This window comes from Orbicella faveolata, unplaced genomic scaffold (assembly GCF_042242905.1).
Source record: "Orbicella faveolata isolate gen_17 unplaced genomic scaffold, um_ofav_v1 contig_13, whole genome shotgun sequence".
Classification (NCBI taxonomy): domain Eukaryota; kingdom Metazoa; phylum Cnidaria; class Anthozoa; order Scleractinia; family Merulinidae; genus Orbicella; species Orbicella faveolata.
Genome location: NW_028301540.1, coordinates 5,822,537 through 5,842,634, shown reverse-complemented (window position 1 = coordinate 5,842,634; position 20,098 = coordinate 5,822,537). Strand labels below are relative to the sequence as shown.

Below are 20,098 nucleotides of genomic sequence, written 5' to 3'. Positions count from 1 at the left end.
TTTATTCAATATGGGATCATAAATTTACAGCTTACATGGTTATACCAGCTCACTCCGCTGCGATGTATCTTGCTAACTATAAGTAAACTTACCCTGAGACGGGTTTCAATAAAAGCTGGTTACCGGCAGTCTACCGCTGCCTGTAGGACCTCTTACTGCCGTCTGTTTGGATTTCATTAATGTAAATTAAAATGATATTAATAAAACAAAAAGCAAATACAACAACAACAATGACTACTGAAATTTTTAAATGCTACAAAAAACCGGGCAAAACAGACCCAAGGCCAAAAAACTGAAGCGCACGCGATAATTTCAACGTCCAGCGTTACACTGAAAAACTGAAGCCTTGATATCATGACAAAGCAACATGGCATCTAGAAAATGTAAGCGGAACGCAAGAAATTGTTTGCTTATTTTTATGATAAGTTCAGTGCTAATTTTTTATTGTGATTATCTTATTTTTTAATATGAGTTTAGAGTAATTTTTAACTAGGTATACAATCATACACTGACACACTAAGGCAGCTTATATTAAGGAATCTTGTATTCTGTTTTAAGCTGTCTTCAAATTCATTGGATTGACTGGTTCAATGTAATGTAATTTGGAATTTTTATTAAAGATTACAGGAACAATACAACGGACATAAATATTAATGTGTTTAAGCGGTTTTTCAAGGACTCTGGGACAAACTCTCACGGGAACCAGTCTTCAACAACCGGTAGGAATAATGTTATCATTTCTTTGGATTGATTACCTGCCTAAGTGGATATCAAGTGTCAATGAGAGATATCTGCCTAGAAAGGTGTTCAAAATGCACCTCTTTGCATCAAAAAATTAATAGTTTGTCAAAAAAAATCCTGCTTTGTGGTCCATAAAAATTCCCATCAACAGCACGCTTGTTGACGCCCAGAACGCTGGAAATCGCATTTCTGAGTGAGCTTCTAGATTTCAAATTTTTCTGGGGAGGCTGTCCCCATACCCCTCTCGGGGAAAGGGGCCTTAAGGTCCCTTTAGTGGTCACAGTCGCCTATTACACCTTCAGTGGCTGCTTATAACTGTTATTGAAACCCCTGCTGAGACGTCATCTGTGAGATAAAAGAAAAACGATGGTGAATCTTAAATGGAAGTTAGTCGCTTGGATGTAATTCTACAGACCAATACTGTTAAACTTAAGTTTTATACATGAAAAACAAATCGTAGTGTTTATGTATGCGAGATAGTGCTACATATGCGCGTCCCTTTGGGACTTTTTCACAATCTAACCAGAGAATGATTTTCCTCATGTTTTGACCTCGACCTTTGGAGAGGGAAAGGTTGTTTAAATTGATGAGAGTAAATTTAGAAAGCGCAAGTATCATCGTGGACATCATGTTGAAGGGCAGTGAATCATATGCAGTAAAACATGCAGCAATAACTACAGCTAAACGTTTGGTGTCGAGAGTGTATGTCATGTCTTGAAGATTTTCCCTTAAAAAGAAGTGACCTTTGAGGACAGCACTGCCACTAGGGTAATGGCAGGAATAATCATCAGTCAGTAGCTCCTCTAGCTCTTCCACACCATCTGAAGTAAATTTTAAAAGGTAGAAATCATAGACGGGATCCTCAAAAGCTGCTATGGCTACAGTGCTACCTTTGGCTGCAAGATCAGCCATGTGAGAGGTAGTATCATTGTCCAGAGCTGAGTTGGGAGTATGCCCAGGTTAGGAAAGACGACCTGAGTATGTTGATTGACACCTGACGGCCAGTCAGTCGCTCAAAGAGTCTCTGGAAACGCTTTGTAAAGGAAGCACTGGAGTACGGCTCGCCATGTATTCTGAAATAACACAGACTCAAGATCAGCGTTTGCTTCAAATTATTTCTCTCATGGTTGTAGTCGTTTTCTAGAGAAGTACTTAATTTGGCATGCAGATTTCATGCAAGGAATAGGCTGAGTGCTCTTAGCTAATCATGATAATCGATTTTATTTATTGAGGGGAGCACACAACAGTAATCGGTGAAAAACCAGTGGCCCTCGTAGAAGTATTTGCAGAATAAAAAAGACGACGTGTTAAAAACGAAAAATGTGGAAATGTGACCATCTTTTTTTTGTTGTTTTTCTTTCCCCTTCAGGAAGTGAATTGAGAACCTGATTGTGCTAATTTTGTGCTAATTACCGTCGATGTGAAAACCTGGCCGGGCTAATGTTTACTTGCAGGTTTTAACTGGATACGCTTGTGTTTTACTAGGTTGCTTTTAACTCAGATACCCACCACAAAAAGGTAGTCATTGTTCCGTCCAGAGCAAAGTTCCGCTCTGAAAACTGCAACAAACTGCTTGAAAAGCCTGTGGAGTTCGCTATCCGCCTGTAGGAAGGGAGAGAGAGGCCATCATTAACCACTTGAAGGAAAATACTCTGCCTTGATCTTGACAACTTTCCCAAACATAGACTTAATGTTGAGGTTTTTCTCCGAGTTTGTCTGTGCCCGGTCACTGATATGAAGGGCCCGAAAGGAAGGGGGAGGGAAGGGGGAGAAAGGAATGGTGACAGTCTGGACTGCCCCGCTGCAGGGAAGGTGGTTAGTTATTCTATAACGAGTGCCGGGAAGTACCAAGGTACCCCTACTACGATGGTGTCCTTCCAGCGCTCTGGTAGGTCTTGTATTTTTGCACGTGTATAGTAAGCCCACCATCTTTCTGCAAGAGAGCAATATTTCTATTGTGGAATCGAGCTGCCGCGAAGGGCTCTGGAAGTTCTGCATCGTGGACGACCTCCAGCGTCCTGAATTCCAGACCTCGGCCCAGCGGAATATGGCAATAGAGCAATAGTAGGAAAAGATCGCATGCTTCTCGCGCCCTCTCTCTTTTGCCTCTGGCCATCTCAAACCGGGACCTCTGTAGAGACCTTGCCTCGAGTTCTTCGTCCCTTAAAAGGAAGAAGGCAAAGGAAAAATATGTGTAAACGAATGAGTAGATCGGTAACACGTGCATACCCGCATAAACTACAAGAGTAGCTATGATACAAGCAAATTTTTCCCAGAGAAAAATAACAAGAGAAACCAACATATAGAGCAACATACAAACTACAATTCTGTACAATATTTACAATGAAGGGCTAAAATGAAGTAAATCTGTAGACTGAATATTTTAAAATACTATATTAAGAAATTTCCTTTCATTTCACTTACAAAGTGTCCCAAATTTAGACTAGGTTAAGGCTAGCTAATACTGTTTTAAAGTCATTAAGGTTCAAAGTTGGAACATTAACGACATGATAAGAAAATCAGCGAAGGCCATATAAGTAGTAGTTTTAGGTACAGGCAGTGTCGGAATGTGCTCCTCGAACATATTCCTTACGTGGATGGGATACTTTAAAATGTCATTAAAGAAGCTAACGAAAACTCGGGATCTCTGTTTTGTTGTTGTTTTAAAACGTTTGTATCCTTGTCACCTGGTATGACGGTAAAATAATGTTGCAGAGCATGGTGATTTGGTTTAGTTTTGCTTCCCGCCTTAAGTCCGGACCCGTCTACATGCATTAATCGGGATGAATTGGAAAAATGCACCCATTTCAGGGCCTTAATCTATAACCAGTATACTCACCAATCCGGCCATTTATTTAGAGCCTGCAGGTCTTCTCGCGTAGAGGTCCTCTCCAAGTCCCCTTGTTTTTGAAGGACTGTAGCCATCTTCCGCAGTTGCGATATTATGGGCACCTCTGCAAACCTGGGAGCATTATCCCGATGGTAGTATTTGAGAGCGTAGAGAAGGATGCTTGCGTGATTGCTTATTGTAGCTGCACTAAGCTGTCTGTCGTCCTGAAATAGAGTGGATGGACCAAAAAATTACACGAAGAGATCGTCAAATAACAGCATTTTACCGAATTTCATTCATATAAACTGGTTGGTAATTCGGAGTTCCACCTGTTTTAACTGGTTCGTAATTGATAATAATGATGATGAAAGTAATAATAATAATAAAATAATAATAATAATACGTTTTCATAGCGCATTCAAAAGGCCTTGACATATCATGATAAAAGTAGAAACATTAACATATCAATTCAAACATAAAATATGCTATCACGAGGCCAAAAAAGAAAAAAAACAGAGGTGAAATTTCAAAATAGACACCAAACGTTCAATTTTGCTTCAGGATCAAGCGCAACACGACACATTTGTACCAAAAGAAAGGCGTGAGCACAAAAGAGCCATGCCTAGGATGATTTTCAAGAGGGATTCACACTTTGCGCCTGTCAGAATGAATATTAAAAGCAAGTCCATCGACACTCGGAATTGCAGTGCATGTGCTTTTGGACAAACTAAAAGTAACGAACCTACCTTGAGAAAGTCCAGATAAGCTTCTATGAGGTGTGAGCTGTTGAAGACTTCTGGTGACAGTGGCTTTTCGGCACGAACGGGTCTTACGTGACCCAGGAAACCTAAGGAGTCAGAGAGAAGGTCTTTCATGAAAAGGTTTTGTTTGTTTCGGCAGTGCCACACTTTTATCCGGATAAATTGTCCAGCGAAACGGAGCTTTTCTAAAACGCTCTTCAAAGTCCTGAATTGATTTGAAAGTGCCAGGTTAATGCTGAAAGTGTTTGCATGGAAAACGGAACTTTTGGAAAACGCCCTTGTAAGCGGGTATCCGTTTTGAACCAAAATACGCGCGTTTTCACACTTATGCGGGCTGGTGGGGACGGAAAATATTTTAAGCGGTGTTTTAAAATCTCTCCGTTTTTCGAAGTTATCCATTTTCGTTCGTTCCTCGTTGATGGTAAACTTCAAAAGCCTTGTCACAGGATTTTAACAGATTTTTTTCAAGAGCCAAAATTGACATTTGTGTGGCAAGAAACCTAAAACGTGCGGTCCATTTTTTTTTTATGAACAATTGCTGTATTAGAGCGCTGAAACTGTTAAGAAGAGTCTTTGGCTGCGGATGGCTAGAATGCAAACGGAGTGCAGGTTTGAGAAAGAAATTAAGGGTGGACTTTTCAGGTTGTTTCCCCGCGTCTTCAAAAACATCAATATTCATCGAGGAAGTTTGATTTCAATCCGCAAATCGAGGTTAAGCCTTCCTTAAGCCGTTCAAAGAGAATGTTTGTGATGAATTGATTTGCCTAGCACTAATTTCAGAACAGCTTAATGCAAAAATCGGAGAAGTCGCGGAGAAGTTGTCACCTTGAATCTGTTTGCGACAAAACATGCGAGCAACAGAAAAGTTTAATTGAAGACATAACAGTAAAAGTGAAGTACTCACAAAGAATGCGTTCCTCGGCTTTGCTGTAGGTACTGGTTGCGACCTGTTGGCCATGTCTCTCCAACGCATGAGGCCAGGTGAAAAATGACCTCGCCTCCTTGAGAAATTGCGCGAGTTGACCCGGGAGATCTTGCATTCGAAGCGTGTAAGACTTCCTGGAGGGAGCGGGGACAGGCTGGACTTCTTCCTCTTCAGAGGAGCTGGCAATGGTCACAACTTGGACTACTGCTGGCTTCGTTTCTGGCTCGCTTTCCGGCTCGCTCGGGCCTGGCGAGGCATGGCAGGTGAGGTCAAACAGACGTGGTCTTTTGCTGGCTGGCTGATGTTGCTTTGACTTGACGCATCACTGGTGTCTTCCTCATAGCTCTCGGGACATAATGCTGGCAGCTTAGTCACGGAACAGTAAATGTAGCTCTGATCTGGCTGAAGTTCGTCCTCGCTGGAAGTTAGATCGTATTCAGCGATAGTAGCGCGCCTCTGCTGGTCGCCCTCCAAGGTTTGCGGGTATTCCATATCTAGAGTCTGAGCAAGCCGCGTCTGATGCGAATCTGAAATGACGCCACGCGAAGCCGGGAAGCCACTCAAAGTGACTTCCAACGAGGTGTGACCTGTTGCAAACAATGGCGCATCCCTTGGGAACTACAGTGGAAGCTAGACTTGCAGCTAGCTGCCTAGGACAGTCTTTTTACTTATTTACTTTTTCATTTATTTAGTTATTCATTGATTTTTTTTTGTCCCGGCGAAAGGGCTATATCTTTTCCCATAATGAAAGTCCGTTAATAGGGCTAAGCGGCCACGTTCTGAAATGCCAACCTGTATAATCCTTCATAATTCTACCGCATTGTTACGGCCACATGAACAAATTACCATCAATAGTAAGAAATGTTGAAACAATAACTCCGAGTCCCAATTGAAATTATTTTTTTCAACTTACTATTAACTTGCAATATAAATGTACCTATTCAAAATTTATTTGAGCAAAAAGATCTTGCACTACATGTACATTTAATTCAAATTTTTACTAATGACTACTGACTATGATTTTCTGTGAATCGTCAAAAATACGTAAATAGGTGTCAATGGCTTTGTGGCAGTTGCATCACAGAAGTTCCTTCTGGGTAGAGGAGGTGGGAGAAACCGAAATCTTAAATCTCTGTAGTAATAATAGTTGAATATTTACCCAGGATAACCCTTAAGTACAAAGTACTGTTATCAATGGGGTCCAGGTGACTAAGAATTAAAAACTAATACATAGGAATTATTAAGATGTACATGTATAGAATAAGATACATATTAACTAAAGGCAAAAATACACCAAGTTAACAACTGCATCGCAAAATGGAGGCTGGGTGCCTGTGATATCCAGGAGCTTCCACTATTGGCAGCCAGCTCCTAGATGGAGACTGCTCCCATGGCTGGCAAATCCTGGCAAGCCAGCCATGAGCCCCCACGCAGAAGGGAGAGCAGGCACCCATCACACTGTGTGAACAGTGGAAAAGAGGGAGGGAAATGGGGGGGAGGGAGGAAGCCTTGAAGATGAGGTCCCATGAACTGCCACGCAAATAACACGCTAGTGCCTGTAACGCTAAACACACTTCAGTCAAAGAGCACATGGGATCTGGCGCATGCCCATGTATGAAACGCCGCTGACTCCAGACAACACTGGCGCTCTTTGTTGTTAACTCCGTTAAATTGCATTTAACTGCATTTAACAACTGCATCGCAAAATGGAGGCTGGGTGCCTGTGATATCCAGGAGCTTCCACTATTGGCAGCCAGCTCCTAGATCGAGACTGCTCCCATGGCTGGCAAATCCTGGCAAGCCAGCCATGAGCCCCCATGCCAAGCCGGAGGACCTCCGAGCAGCGCGCTAGCCAGCTCGGAGAAGAGAGGGGCTCATGGATGGGGAGGCCAGAGCCCCGAGAAAAATGCCGAAATCCGTAGGCACCCAGTAACTGGCAAATTAGTGACAAAAACCATACCTGTTAGGCAAGTCGTTCAGCTACTGAAAGGATGGTTTCCACAGGTGTGCGCACATATAACAAGTAAGCATCACTCGACCAGCGACCCATTGTCTTAATGAGATGATCAGGAACACCTCTCTGGGCAGCAGTTGTAGCGGCTCCAATTCTATAACTATGACCCGAGAACTTTCCAGGAATACCTGCTGCCTGTAGAGTGGTTTGAAGAAACGAGGAAAGCCAAGATCTAGAAAGAGGAGAGCCATCTTGGTGAATAAAGAGAGGTCCGGTGCCTGGCCCACGAAGATGAAGGTAGTTTGTTAATGCAGTCACAGGACAGAGAGGAAGGGAACCACGGCCAAGATAGATGAAACAACCCTGCCTGAAAGGATCAGTCTTTGCACACTTGATTAACACTCGAAAGCTTTGGGGATTGGTGGGGGAATCTACTTGAAGATCTGCCGCGGTCAAATGAACAGATGGATCAAAGGTACCATTTGCTGTAAATTCACCAGCTCTAAGAAACCCAAAGAAGCCAAGACAGCAGGCTGCCCATAGCATGACACTGTCAGGGTTGATAAAATCTAAAGACTTGTGCAAAACAGACATAAGGTCGGCTGTCACTGGTTGGCGCTGAGGGAGATTTGGGCCCTGATGACGTTTGATCCCTCGTAAGAGACGCTGAAGTTGAAGACGGTTGACAATTGGGTCTGGGAAGCCATAGTCAATGTGTAAAGAACGGACTGCAGACAAATATACTTTAATGGAAGAATGGTGAAGACGATCTGCTAAATGGGTACAGAAGTGCATCAGAGTTTGTTCACTGGCTGGTAAAAGAGGCTGACTTGGCTCGAAGGGAGTATCCTGACTACAAAAATCTAAGAACTGACGTTGAGCCGAAGCATAAACTTGGCGAGTAGAAGGTGCGAGGCCATTGGTCAAATAGAACTGGCATTTATCTGCCAAATTACGGGCAGCTGAGCCAGCAGCGTTAACGGAATTGGAGTCGCCCCAGGAGCTGCATGAGGAGCAAGATGATGGAAACGCTGAAAATCAAAACGAGATAAGGCATCAGCAATCGAGTTGTCTTTACCCGGCGTATGAGAGGCAGTAAAGGCAAAGGAATGTCGGGTTGCCACAAGTGACAAGTGACGGAGAAGAACCATCATGTTCGGATCCTTCGTGGTGCCCGAACGCAAAACACTAACAACTGCCATGTTGTCGGAGCAGAACTCAACTCGTTTAGAAGCCCATCGGTGGCCCCATAGGGAAGCTGCAATAACCACCGGAAACAACTCTTTGTAGGCAATTGCCAAGCGATGCTGAACAGCTGACCATTCACCCACAAACCATTCATGATCACAAATTGCACCATAACCCCGAGCACCAGCAGCATCTGAGGAAACGTAAAATTCAGGCAAGGTCGCCCACTGTGGGGAAAGCAGGAAACTGAGACCACCCCAAGAATGGAAAAATTCTCGCCACCAACGGAGGTCTAAGCGAAAGTTTTGGTTGATCCTAATTGGGTGGCTATCACGTCGAAAGGCTGACAATAAATTGATCATGCGTCTCAAGAAGGTACGCCCCTGAGGAACTACTTTACATGCGTGTTGGAGATTGCCAATGAGAGATTCCAGCTCCTTCCGTGTGCAATGTTGTTTGAGGGACCAGGCTTCCAGAAGTGCAGCAATACGATCAAACTTATCCTGCGGCAGACGGGCCTGAAGTGAGAGAGAATCGAGCTCAATACCGAGCACAGTTAAACAAGTGGATGGCCCCTCCAATTTGTTCGGGTGAAGAGGAATACCCCACTTTTTAAATAGCTTAACACAAGTATCAATATTGTTCTGGCAAACAGGTGAGTTAGGAGGGCCCAATGTATGGAAGTCATCCAGGTAGTGTAAAAGAAAATTCACATTATAATTGTGTTTGAGGATCCACTCGAGCATATCTGCAATGGACGAGAAGATGAAAGGAGCAGAGCGTAGTCCAAATGGAAGCGCCATATCAATAAAATATTTCCCACGCCACTTCATACCAAGTAGGTAACGATCATCAGAATGGACAGGGACATTACGGTAAGCACTTTCCACATCGAACTTTGCCAACAGCGTTCCTCTGCCGTGAAGCATGATCCCATCGATGATATCATCAACCTTCATGTACTGCACTGAAAAGGGTTCTTTTGGAATGCCATCATTGACACTATGGCCTAAAGGACTAGACAGATCCAAGATAAGCCGCCATTTTCCAGGCTGGTACTTCGGGATAATTCCAAAGCGACTCACATGGAGGTTTGGGATAGGGGCTATAGCAAAGGGGCCAGCTACACGGCCTTTGTCGAGTTCCGTGAGGAGATACTGGTCGATGACTGAAGGCTGAAGGGATGCTGAAGGCATATTTTTATTCTCCGATTTTAAAGATACTGCCCGAGGGTCAAAACCCAGCTGAAAACCATTTGTGAGACCTGAAATCACGTACTCCACTTGCGTTTGGTTGGGGTAAGAACACAGTTCATGCCGAAGTTCCTCTGCGTCTATGGGGGTTACTCTGGATGGGGGGACCAGGTCTTGCTGCGGGGCGCCCAAAATGGACAAAGAACAAGAGGGCAAAGCATGGTGTGCCACTTCGGAGGGCATGTCATCACCAAAAGCATCTTGTGGTGCAGGAACAACAACATTAACAGGAACAGGAATCAAAAAATTTGAAAAGGAAACTGAACAAGATAAATGTACGCTATTTACATATGGTTTGGATCCCACTTCAACGCCGCAGACGTTTGCTTTGGGATGGGGGAGTTGACTGGGAGCGCCGGTAGGAAGAGGTTGAGGCCCGAAATGGACAGTTGACACGTGGATGATCACCTTCACATTTCTCACAGCGATGGAGGTACCGGCATTGACCAAAGGTCCAGCGACAGGTGCCATCATTCCAAGACCGGCAAAAGGTGGATGAACCGGCTATCGAAATTGAAGCTGAAGACGAAGTGGTTGGCTGCTGGCTTGACTGGGGAAGAGGTGACGAAAGAGTATGGAAGTTGTACAAATCATGGTTCATGTGAGACCAGTCCACCAAACCTGCAGCAGCTGCGTCCTTGTGGAATGCAACATCGTAATGGAGCCAAGCCTTCCCAGGGAACTGGCGCGACGTCTTGAGAATTAGCAGCTTGTATTGTGTCATGTCCTGCCATCTGGAAGAATGAGCACAGCAGAAGATCCACGAGTACACAGTGAATGCTTCAACCCATGTCACGATATCAGTGATCTCTTGCACCCTTTTCTTGGAAGAACTCGCGAGAAGTTTGCCATCAAGGTAAGTTTGGGGCTCTGTCTCCTGGGCTTTCAAGTTCTCTGCTAGCAAGTCAGCAAGATCCACAAATTGGCCAGACCTAATTTTTGTCACCAGCTTCTCCGGGATAGGGGAATAACCGGGGCCAACAACAAACGGCCTATTCAGGGATGTTGAGGTAGAGGCGATGGAGGAATTAGAACCAAAGGAGACCAATGGCGTGAAAGACTGGTTGGAAGATGGCAATCCATTCGTAGCACCACGAGAACCAAACAACGATGGCGAAGATAAAGAAGAATTGCCTAACGTGCAGTATGTTGAAATAAAGGGAGGAACGACCAAATTACCCGAGGACTGGCCTGCAGAAGAAGGCAGTGGTTGGTTAATGACAACAGAACTGGATGACGTCGTGCCCGACGCCGCGTTTCCCGCTGTCGAAGAACTCGATGAGTGACTTTGCAAAGCCGCCAAAATGCGAGGTAACGTATTCCCCAAGGCTTGTGAAAACGCTTGACTGAGGTCCTGTTGAGAGAGGACGAAGGAGGGCGGAGTGGACACCAGAGTCGAAGAAATGGGAGGACGTACGACCGAAGAGGGAGAATCGGCTGAAGAAGAAGGCTGACTTGAATCCAACATGGCGGCCACACTGTTGTTTGTTGCACGACGATGTGCCATACCAAACGAAAGAAACAACGGCAAGATTCGAAAAACGACGAACGAAGAACAAATAATGCACACGCTACTCAGGGAGGAAGCGTTGAAGATGAGGTCCCATGAACTGCCACGCAAATAACACGCTAGCGCCTGTAACGCTAAACACACTTCAGTCAAAGAGCACATGGGATCTGGCGCATGCCCATGTATGAAACGCCGCTGACTCCAGACAACACTGGCGCTCTTTGTTGTTAACTCCGTTAAATTGCATTTAACTGCATTTAAAAACCCTTAAAAATACAATGAAAATTACAAGTAATAATCGTCCAAGGCTTTCCTAAATAAAACTCTAGAAGTAATGATTCTCTGTGACTTTGTCTGGAGCAAACCTGCTGAAGAAATCTTCCCAATCAATGTATGGAAAGTCAGTTTACTTTGAATGCTGTGGAAGAATCAGAAATTGTTCAAGAGTTAAAAAATCTAAAGCGGACAAAAGTGTCTGGACTGGATAATTTCTCTCTGGGACTGCTCAAAGGCGTTGCTTTTGTTTTAACTAAGCCTTTGACATTTATCATCAATTTATCTCTTGTAACTGGAGTTGTGCCTAGTGAGTGGAAAGTGGCAAAGGTGATCCCCCTCTCTGGCGGAGATCGACAATTACAGGCCTATTTCAATTCTCCCTACTTTGTCAAAGATCTTGGAGAAATTAGTCTACAAGCAGCTGATGGGTCATTCGGGGTGTCAGTCTACTATTTGAGTACCAGTTTGGTTTCCATCTGAACCAAATCTTACCAGGCTTCTCAGTGTTTAGGGGAAGCTTGCCCTGGACTCCCCTAACACCTGTATCCTTCTAGCTCTCTCCTCCGCAGAGGCTCTGACAGGTTTTAGGTGGGGAGAGTCCGCTGTACGTAGTGAGTGCAGGCGTAATAAAATGGCGAGAGCGGCCGCGAGAGCCTCTGCCAGATGTCACGCCAAATATGGCCGCCATCTGGGGGAGGTAACTTTTCATCACTATTCCTCACCGGGGTATGCCGCACATGTTTGTCGGTCAGCAAAATGGCGGCCAGATTGGAATGTCCTGTTCTGCGGTTACGTGATGTTCAAGTACAAAAAACGTATTTGGATGCGTGGAAAGCTGGAAAACTTTGTTGTCCTCATAAAGACTGTTTGTCTGAAAGTATTTTGCTATGTAGCGATGGCTTAAAGCATCACTTCAGAATTTGACATTCGCGAGACCAGCCATGTGGCGATCAAGAAATTAAAGAAGGAAAGAATATGTTAAGGAAACGTTTGGCAGATGAAACTCTGAACAACTTATTGATTCTGTCTCAAAAGAGAAGAGAACAAGTAAGGTTTCTTTGAAGTGTTGTTAAATTCATTGATTATCGAGTACGAAATTTCCTTGCAGTGCTGCTAAACTTAAGCTTATTAGTTATATTTTTCCTCGACCAAATAAATGCTTTTCATGTGTATTTTGAAATGTACTCAATCAAATCGCTGATATATTTCCTGTAAGAAAAATATTGCTGTAAAAAGGAGCTTTCTGTTCAGCAGTATAATCAAATTCGATAAATTTAAGCTTCAGTTGAAAGACTTTTCGTTAATAAACAACAATCCGTACCAAAATATTCTTTTAAAAGCAGCACAAAAATACCACATGTAAGATATGTATTAAATTTCCTGTTTTCTTGTTTTAAATAAAGCTCAGGAATGGTTGATTCGTTGATGTGTCAGTCTTGTAAATAGTCTTTATTTGCTGGAAATCCCCTTGAAAACTTATAAATTATTCCATTTATTATTTTATTGCACAAATACCAAAAATACTTAACAGTCAAAATAACTTCAACTAAATACATACAGTTGCAGTTAATTTTCATCTTTAACGTTGCATAATTATTTATTAAACTCGCTGATCACCTGTCTTCTATAACAATCCAGAATTCAGCTCATTATGAATCATTCACCATTGAATTCAATGATGAATGTTTTGCCTTAGTGGCAACACACGAGAAAGAGGCAGCAAAGCTGTTTGGCCTTTACCTTTGGCATAAAGGAGTATTGAACTGGCTGGAGGCTGGAAATAAACCTGTAACAGTTGCCGTGAAGAACAAGTGGTTGGAGTCAACATTTGCCTTGTGGCGAAATAAGGAAAAAATCTATGCAGAAGCCACGTTTCATAAAAAGGTAGCTAGAAAGATAAATGGGGTAATTGTCTTTGTCCCACTCCAAATTTAATTGTGGATGAAAATATGAAAGACATACCATAGAATAAAACAATGCATTCTGTTTGTTGTTGGATGTTTTAAATTTTTATTCTTTCATTTTAACTTTTAACTAAATTAACATACACAGAGTAGAATTTTGAGACTTTCAGAACTGCACCTAAAACATACAATTTTTACCCATAAAGACAAGATTATTTTCTGACTCCTCATCCTAACACTAGTATTTAAAATTAAGTACTTTTAAAGAAATTAAAAAACACCATTTCACAAATTATCCTTACTGGTCTCAAACATTTTCATGAGTACTAGTTGGGAGAACTTGTATACACATCAAGACATAAGTAAATATTCATCATTGGAGATCATTTCTTTAATTCTCATTACCTATGTGTTACAATTCACTGATAACAGGAGAACATTGACCAGCAAATTAATTAAAATTAACCTCTGTTTGCCCAGACATATTCTATTCTTTTTGGCCAATTTTCTTGTTGAAATCAGCCACTGCCATGCCCCCCCCCCCCCCTAAAAATACCTTCACCATCTTCAAAAGAACTGCTTCATGTGGCAAACATAATCTTTTGTCTGCTATTTAAATTGTAGTTTCAGGCAAGTCCACTACCTACTCCTGCACCTGAAACCCAGCCAGTTCATGCTGGAATTATGCAAGGGGTTCCAGATGCCGTGTCTAAAGAAGATGAACCTCTCCATGTCATGAAGACAGTTTTCGGATATGATTCCTTCCGTGAGGGACAACAACAGGCCATCCAAGCCATAGTTGAGGGCAAAGACTGTGTAATATTGATGCCCACTGGGGGAGGCAAAAGCTTAATTTTTACTATTGCTTCCATAATTAAGCAAGGTCTAACTGTCATTATTGAACCTCTAAAATTTTTAATGGAAGAGCAGGTTGCTGCTCTGAGGGAAAAAGGTGTGTCTGCCTTTTACTTTAACTCTTCACTCACAGACACAGAGATGGATTTTGTAGTTCACAGTCTTACTCGGTTTAGGTCCCAATATGTTATGCTTTTTACTAGTCCAGAATGTATTTTTAATGTAAGACTTCAAAATGTCTTATCTAACTGGAAAGGCAATAGCCGGCTGGCCTTCATTGCCATTGATGAAGTTCATTGCATCGATTCCTGGGGAGTTGGCTTCAGACCAGATTTCACAAGACTAGGAGAACTAAAAAAGTTTGGAACTGCAATGGCAGCTTTTACTGGAACAGCAACACCCCATACTTTGCAGGTAGTTATTGACAGCTTAAAACTCCAGCAGTGTACTGTAATCAAGACATCTTTTATGAGAGAGAACCTGTTTATTGAAGTGCAAGAGAAGAAAGACAATGCAAAGAAACAAGTGGCCACAATACTACAGGAGAAATTTCAGAATAGTTGTGGAATTGTTTACTGTGCAAGGCGTCAGGATGCAATGGACATGGCTCAAGAGCTAAAGAAACACAACATAAGTGTCACATATGTCCATGGCACCCTAAGTGATACTGACAGAAAGAAACATGAAGAACTGTGGAGCAATGGCAATGCCAAAGTTATGTGTGCAACAAAGTGCTTTGGAATGGGAATCAGTAAAGATGTACGATTTGTCGTTCACCTAACATTCCCAGAATGCCTTGAAGACTATTACCAGGAAATTGGAAGGGCTGGGAGAGACAGAAATCCTGCAACATGCATTGCTTTGTTCAAATTTGAAAACCGGTCTTTTCATCTGCATAACATCAGTAAAATTCAAGATGAAGGTAACAGAAATGAAAGGTACAATAAACTCAATCAATCCAGCTATTTCTTTTACAACTCTAATGTGTGTAGGCATGTGGGTCTACTATCATATTTTGGGGAAGATGATTCAATCCCTTGTGAGGAGGCATGTGATGTGTGCACAAGAGGACCTGTAGCAGAGGAAATACAAAGTGACAAGACAGAACTTGCCAAAATTGTCATCCACTGTCTGATAGAAATGCAGCCACTTGGCCATGGAAAAGTGACTGTTACTTTGCTTTCTCAAGTTTTAATGGGATCTGCATCAGCTGAGATCTTAACTAATCGTTTGGATAAACTTACCAGTTATTGCAAGGCTAAGGAATTTTTACCAGGAAGAAATGGAAGAAAGCTGTTGGTAAAATTCATATACTGCCTTATTCTTAAAGGTTTCCTCAAAGAGAAAATTGATGGAGCATCTTCCAACATTCTCTTAACTGTTGGTGATGTAAATGGCATACTATCAGGATCAGACATGTTGACCTGAACTAAAACATAATTAGCCTCAGTAAGAGCTTAACCCTTTAAACCCCATAATCAACATACAAATTCTCCTTGATCTCTGCACTTTTAATTTGCTGTTTCTGCAGTTATGAGAAATTTTTGTTTCAGTTTGAAGGTAAATTCTCTTTGGTGATTGACTTAATATTGATATTGCAAGGAGAAATTTGAAGTTGATCACACTAGGGCCTTAAAGGGTTAATGCAGCACAAAAAATCCTGAACTTGCATCCATGACTGTTTTAATGATCCCCCTGGGGTCATGCAAACAGTTGACAATAATTTCATGTAAATACTCGAAAGACCAAAAAAGTACATCCTGAGTGATTAACTGGGTTTGCTGTTGTCAGCTTTAAATAACTAAGTTTTCTTTGGTCCAAGGTTATTGACTACTGGTACACAATTCTTCTTTATTTGCACCTTCCCAACAATCTGACTATCATTAGAGCACCTAGGAATAGCTTCTACATGTAAAATGATAGAATTAACCTTCAAAAAATTTGAGGGAAACTTAAGAAATAATTATTATAAATTGTGTGACTTCCTGACTTGCAATTGGCTCTATTTATTGTGTTGTTCCAGAAAACATCCATACCCCTCCTGCAGAAGGTTTTTTATCCCCTCAAATTTGTAATGACCTTCTGTGAGGTGGGTATATGAATATTTTCTTGAACTGCACATTTTCTGTCTGTAAAAGACACTTGGCAATTAAATACTTCATGTTACACTTTGTTAGCCTTTTAAGCAGTGGATAAATACTTTCATAATTGTAAAACTTCACACTGCAAATTTCAAACTTAATTTGTCAAAAGATCAAAGTGTAGGTCAGGAAGGGATTCATACAGCTTATCCTTGAATTTCTCTGCAACCTTTTTGGTGCCCTTCTCATTGACATCCAAATGACACTTTTGAACTTTACCACTTGGTTTGCCACTGCCTTCAAGAGTATACACATCAGGGGGGTCATCCGATTGAACTCCATTGAAGAATCCATTTTTTAAGCAAAACCACGTGCCTTTAAGCTGGTCTAGGAAAGAGTTTGGAACAGAATGTCTTTGGGTGGTGTGCTCATCAAAACCTTGTTTGGAGGAATATGCTTTCCTGACAGCTTTAAACAGATCAATACTAGACATTATCCTTTCACACATCTTCACTGAGGTATGTCCTAGAACGGAAAATTACAGACATATTACATAAGTGAGGGTTTTTTTTCATATTTATAATAATTTCTATACTATGACAATGTTCTGACAACTACTTAAAGACTAGACATTTTAAGTGATAGAATTTTTTTTTTTGATATTTCATGTTCAATAGGTGTCCACAACATTAAAAGAGAGAGTGCCTTGCTTGGCCATCTTTACACAAAAATAAAGTTTGATCAAATGAATTCATTTTTGTAAGGTATTTGATTGGTGATGATAACGATAGTTATTTATAACAGCTAGCAGAGGCTTGCAATCAAATACCTCCATTGTGCTCACTAAAGCATGAACCAGTTGTTAACTGGCAAATATATATGATTATTTAATTCATTCACAACTTATCTTTAGACCTGTGAGCTATATGAAATTTACAAAAGTTGACATGACAAAAATTGTTACAAAGCTGAAATTTTCCCCCAAGAACACATGCTCTTAAGTTCGCATGACATGTATCAATAAAACTGTTTCCTGCTATACATTGTAGTCTGGGCATGACGTCAGAGGGTAACAGTACACCTTTGCCTGCAAATGTTGAGGGCCATCCTTATGTATTAATTATGAATTACAACAAATCACTTACTCCCTTAGGAAATCAATTAGTTAACTTTGTTTTCCTTGAACAAAATTAACTGTTTTCCCTCAGGACCAGTCATTTAGTATCAAGTGTATTCAACTGAGTGTCAAATTTGAATTAATTTCATCACTCAGACAATTTTCCCATATGATTAGGGCACTATTGTGCTGGTTGGTCAGGACCACCTGTCATATCATTACAACTGAACTGCTCTTACCTGACACTTAGATCTTGAGTGGCTGAACTATTTCAGCTTCCACAAATGCATCCAATTCCATGGCTCCCCCTTTCTTTCCAGAAAGGTTAACTGCACAATTCTTTTGAAGCAATTTGCGGAATGCCAAAGGCCATTTTCCAAGAAAATTGACAACATGAGCAAATGTTTCTGTGAAATAGTTCTTGAAATTCAAATGAGCATAAGTGGGCAACTACAGAATATAGCAAACCTCTCTTGCTTGGCCTAAAACATGTGATGTGGAGATGTCAAACAGTTCAAGGAGAGGCCCATAGTACAGGAACATTCTTGAATAGTACCTGAAAGCAACATTCCTTTCACTTGATTGCTCTATCCATTTAATGAATGCATCATATAGCACATCATTGTGGTTCCCTGACTTTCTGAGGCTAGCTGACCTATCTCTCGGACCTGGATAACAGTCACTTTTAGCAAATTCAATTACAGCAGCTATTCCATATGACCTAGCACAGTCTTGTACTGCTTCTTTTATTCGATCTTGATTTCCTGTCTCAAACTTTTTCTTCTTGAAAACATCAGAAATGAGCTTTGGTCTCTTCATTACCTTGTTGGCAATGTAGTGGAATCCACCAGGTCCTTGTTCTTTAAAACAGGCTTCACAAAGGTATCCTTTTGTATGCAGATCACCTGGTATTATCCCTGCCCACTCGTAAGCTGAAGCTCTCCCCATCACTCCCCTGATAGTTTTGCAGGTGCCTTGATCTCCTACTAAGCCTGTAACAAATCCTTCCGAGTTACGATCCACCTGTGATACTGGTTCATCAGATCCATCCCTGATCAAAATATCTGTTCTCTTGAAGGAGTCATCATAACCTGATATGTCATCATCCTCATTATCTGACGTTTGTGGGTTCAGTACTTCATATATTTCAGCTAGTTGCATTTGTTCTGCAATTTTAAGTGGGCATGGAATATTTGTGAACAAAGGCCCTCTCACACAAGCTCTGTGATTAACCAGAAGTTCACAGACCTGTTTGTTTTTCTTTATCACTGCTATTACAAGAGGTGTTGCACCACACATTTCTTTTGCATTTGGGTTGCAGCCAGCTTGCATAAGACAACAAGCAAGGCCATAGTTTCCTTGTTCCACAGCCATATGTAACAAGGTACGGCCAAGATGGTCTCTAACATCCTGCAGGTTAATGTTGCTCAGGTCTTGAATAACACGTTCCACTGAATCACTTTGTTTAGATTCCCACACCTTATCTGCAATGTTATTATACAGCTCAGTGAAAACTTGATCACACTTTGCAAAGCGACTCTTAGCTTGCTGAATAGTTGTTCTATTTTCATCATCAGAATCACCTGCAAGCTCATCATCACCATCATCATTTGTGGTTAACTCTTGAGAACTGTCAAACTCTTTTTCTGTTGCCTCCAAGGTTTTTAATAAGTCAGCCATTTCATCTCTGTGTTCATACAACATGATTAAAAACTCAACATGTTCCCTGGCTTTTTTAAGGCTGAAATTCCTGTTCCTTTTGTCAAATGGCAATGTTTCCAGTTTGTCCACTTTATTGCAAAGGCCAAATTCCTCAGCAAACTGATCTAGAATCACACTTGTTCCTGTAAGGGTTGCATTATTTTCTAATGACAGAGGTAATATGTGAACATCAGTCTTCACTGTGGACATACTTGTGTCAAAAATGTTTTCAATGCTGGGAATGCTCAGTTTCACATTCTGTTGGGTACAACCATCAGCATTTGACAACCACTGGTTACATTGTTTTTCATTCATTTCACAAATGGGTTTTTCATGTGGTGGAATCTTGTTCAATCCATCATAAAGCAACTGGAGAATGTAACTTTTACTGAACTTCTGCCAAATTAAAAAATGTTCGTTACAGTTTTCCAATTGTATATTGTTAGCATTCCACCCTACCACATTGTCCTGGCTCTGCAGTGAAGTGTCAGGTGTACTCAACAAATCTTCAATGCCAGTGATGTCTGGGTTTAGTAATCCTCTAACAGTGAAGTTCCACATGTTCACCTTTGGCACCTTAAACAACCTATGGTGTCTTTGATATCCCCTGTGAATGTTCACATTGTCCAATAGCAAAAACAAGGGTTTCTCTGCTGGTATATTAGAGTGCAGTTTGTCAAACTTTTTCCTGTTGTACCTGTCCAGGAATGACATAAGAGTGTCCCAGTGAAGAGTTAATCCAACTTTATTCAGCATATTCACCATTCGTGTACCAGCTCCATAAGCAACCAGAAGAATTGTAAAAACTAATGTTACATCATTTTGGCACTGATTGTTTCTCAGGCTCATTAATAGGCTTAGAGAGTGAACTGCTCCTTTCTCCTTTCTCCTGTCGTCACTTGGAAAGAGAGTCTTAACAATGTCAAAGAGAAAGGGAAACTTCTCTGCAACATTGTTTACAAGATCTGTAAAAATCTCCTCATTGATAAAGACTTCCTCACC

The 20,098-nt window shown here is 41.5% G+C and overlaps 3 protein-coding genes, 1 long non-coding RNA gene and 1 pseudogene across 5 annotated transcripts in view; 2 read left to right on the top strand and 3 right to left on the bottom strand.

Annotated features, from left to right (window-relative positions):
- LOC149114744 (uncharacterized) overlaps positions 1-20,098 on the top strand; it is a 40,163-nt gene that overhangs the window by 9,032 nt on the left and 11,033 nt on the right. The gene's annotated exons all lie outside the window — the stretch shown is intronic.
- On the bottom strand, positions 1,077-5,579 carry LOC149114748 (uncharacterized; the record flags this gene model as incomplete). The annotated part of the gene is made up of 7 exons (XM_089283942.1): positions 1,077-1,809; positions 2,244-2,343; positions 2,398-2,542; positions 2,604-2,903; positions 3,581-3,795; positions 4,318-4,418; positions 5,237-5,579. Coding segments are annotated over 7 exons (1,347 nt in total), but the record flags the coding sequence as incomplete, so codon positions are not given.
- LOC149114747 (uncharacterized) lies at positions 7,217-8,012 on the bottom strand. The gene has a single exon (XM_089284267.1). It carries the CDS (start codon positions 8,004-8,006, stop codon positions 7,221-7,223), a length of 786 nt encoding a protein of 261 aa, XP_089140393.1. The 5' UTR covers positions 8,007-8,012; the 3' UTR covers positions 7,217-7,220.
- LOC149114746 (putative ATP-dependent DNA helicase Q1) lies at positions 12,414-15,969 on the top strand. 2 transcript variants are annotated; one of them, XM_089284265.1, is made up of 3 exons: positions 12,414-12,485; positions 13,077-13,322; positions 13,967-15,969. In XM_089284265.1, the coding sequence occupies exons 1-3, from the start codon at positions 12,414-12,416 to the stop codon at positions 15,623-15,625; spliced, it is 1,977 nt and encodes a 658-aa protein (XP_089140391.1). In that variant the 3' UTR covers positions 15,626-15,969. The 2 variants fall into 2 exon arrangements, with proteins under 2 accessions (XP_089140391.1, XP_089140392.1); XM_089284266.1 differs by lacking the exon at positions 13,077-13,322.
- Positions 16,436-19,504, bottom strand: LOC149114745 (uncharacterized; annotated as a pseudogene).

What these genes read in the sequence shown, in the direction of transcription:
- LOC149114747 (XM_089284267.1), bottom strand. Translation starts at nt 8,006, where the DNA reads ATGCACTTCTGTACCCATTTAGCAGATCGTCTTCACCATTCTTCCATT.
- LOC149114746 (XM_089284265.1), top strand. Translation starts at nt 12,414, where the DNA reads ATGTTAAGGAAACGTTTGGCAGATGAAACTCTGAACAACTTATTGATT. An exon ending in CTCAAAAGAGAAGAGAACAA is followed by an intron (nt 12,486 to 13,076) that starts GTAAGGTTTCTT and finishes ATAACAATCCAG; the next exon opens with AATTCAGCTCATTATGAATC. An exon ending in AAGCCACGTTTCATAAAAAG is followed by an intron (nt 13,323 to 13,966) that starts GTAGCTAGAAAG and finishes TTTAAATTGTAG; the next exon opens with TTTCAGGCAAGTCCACTACC.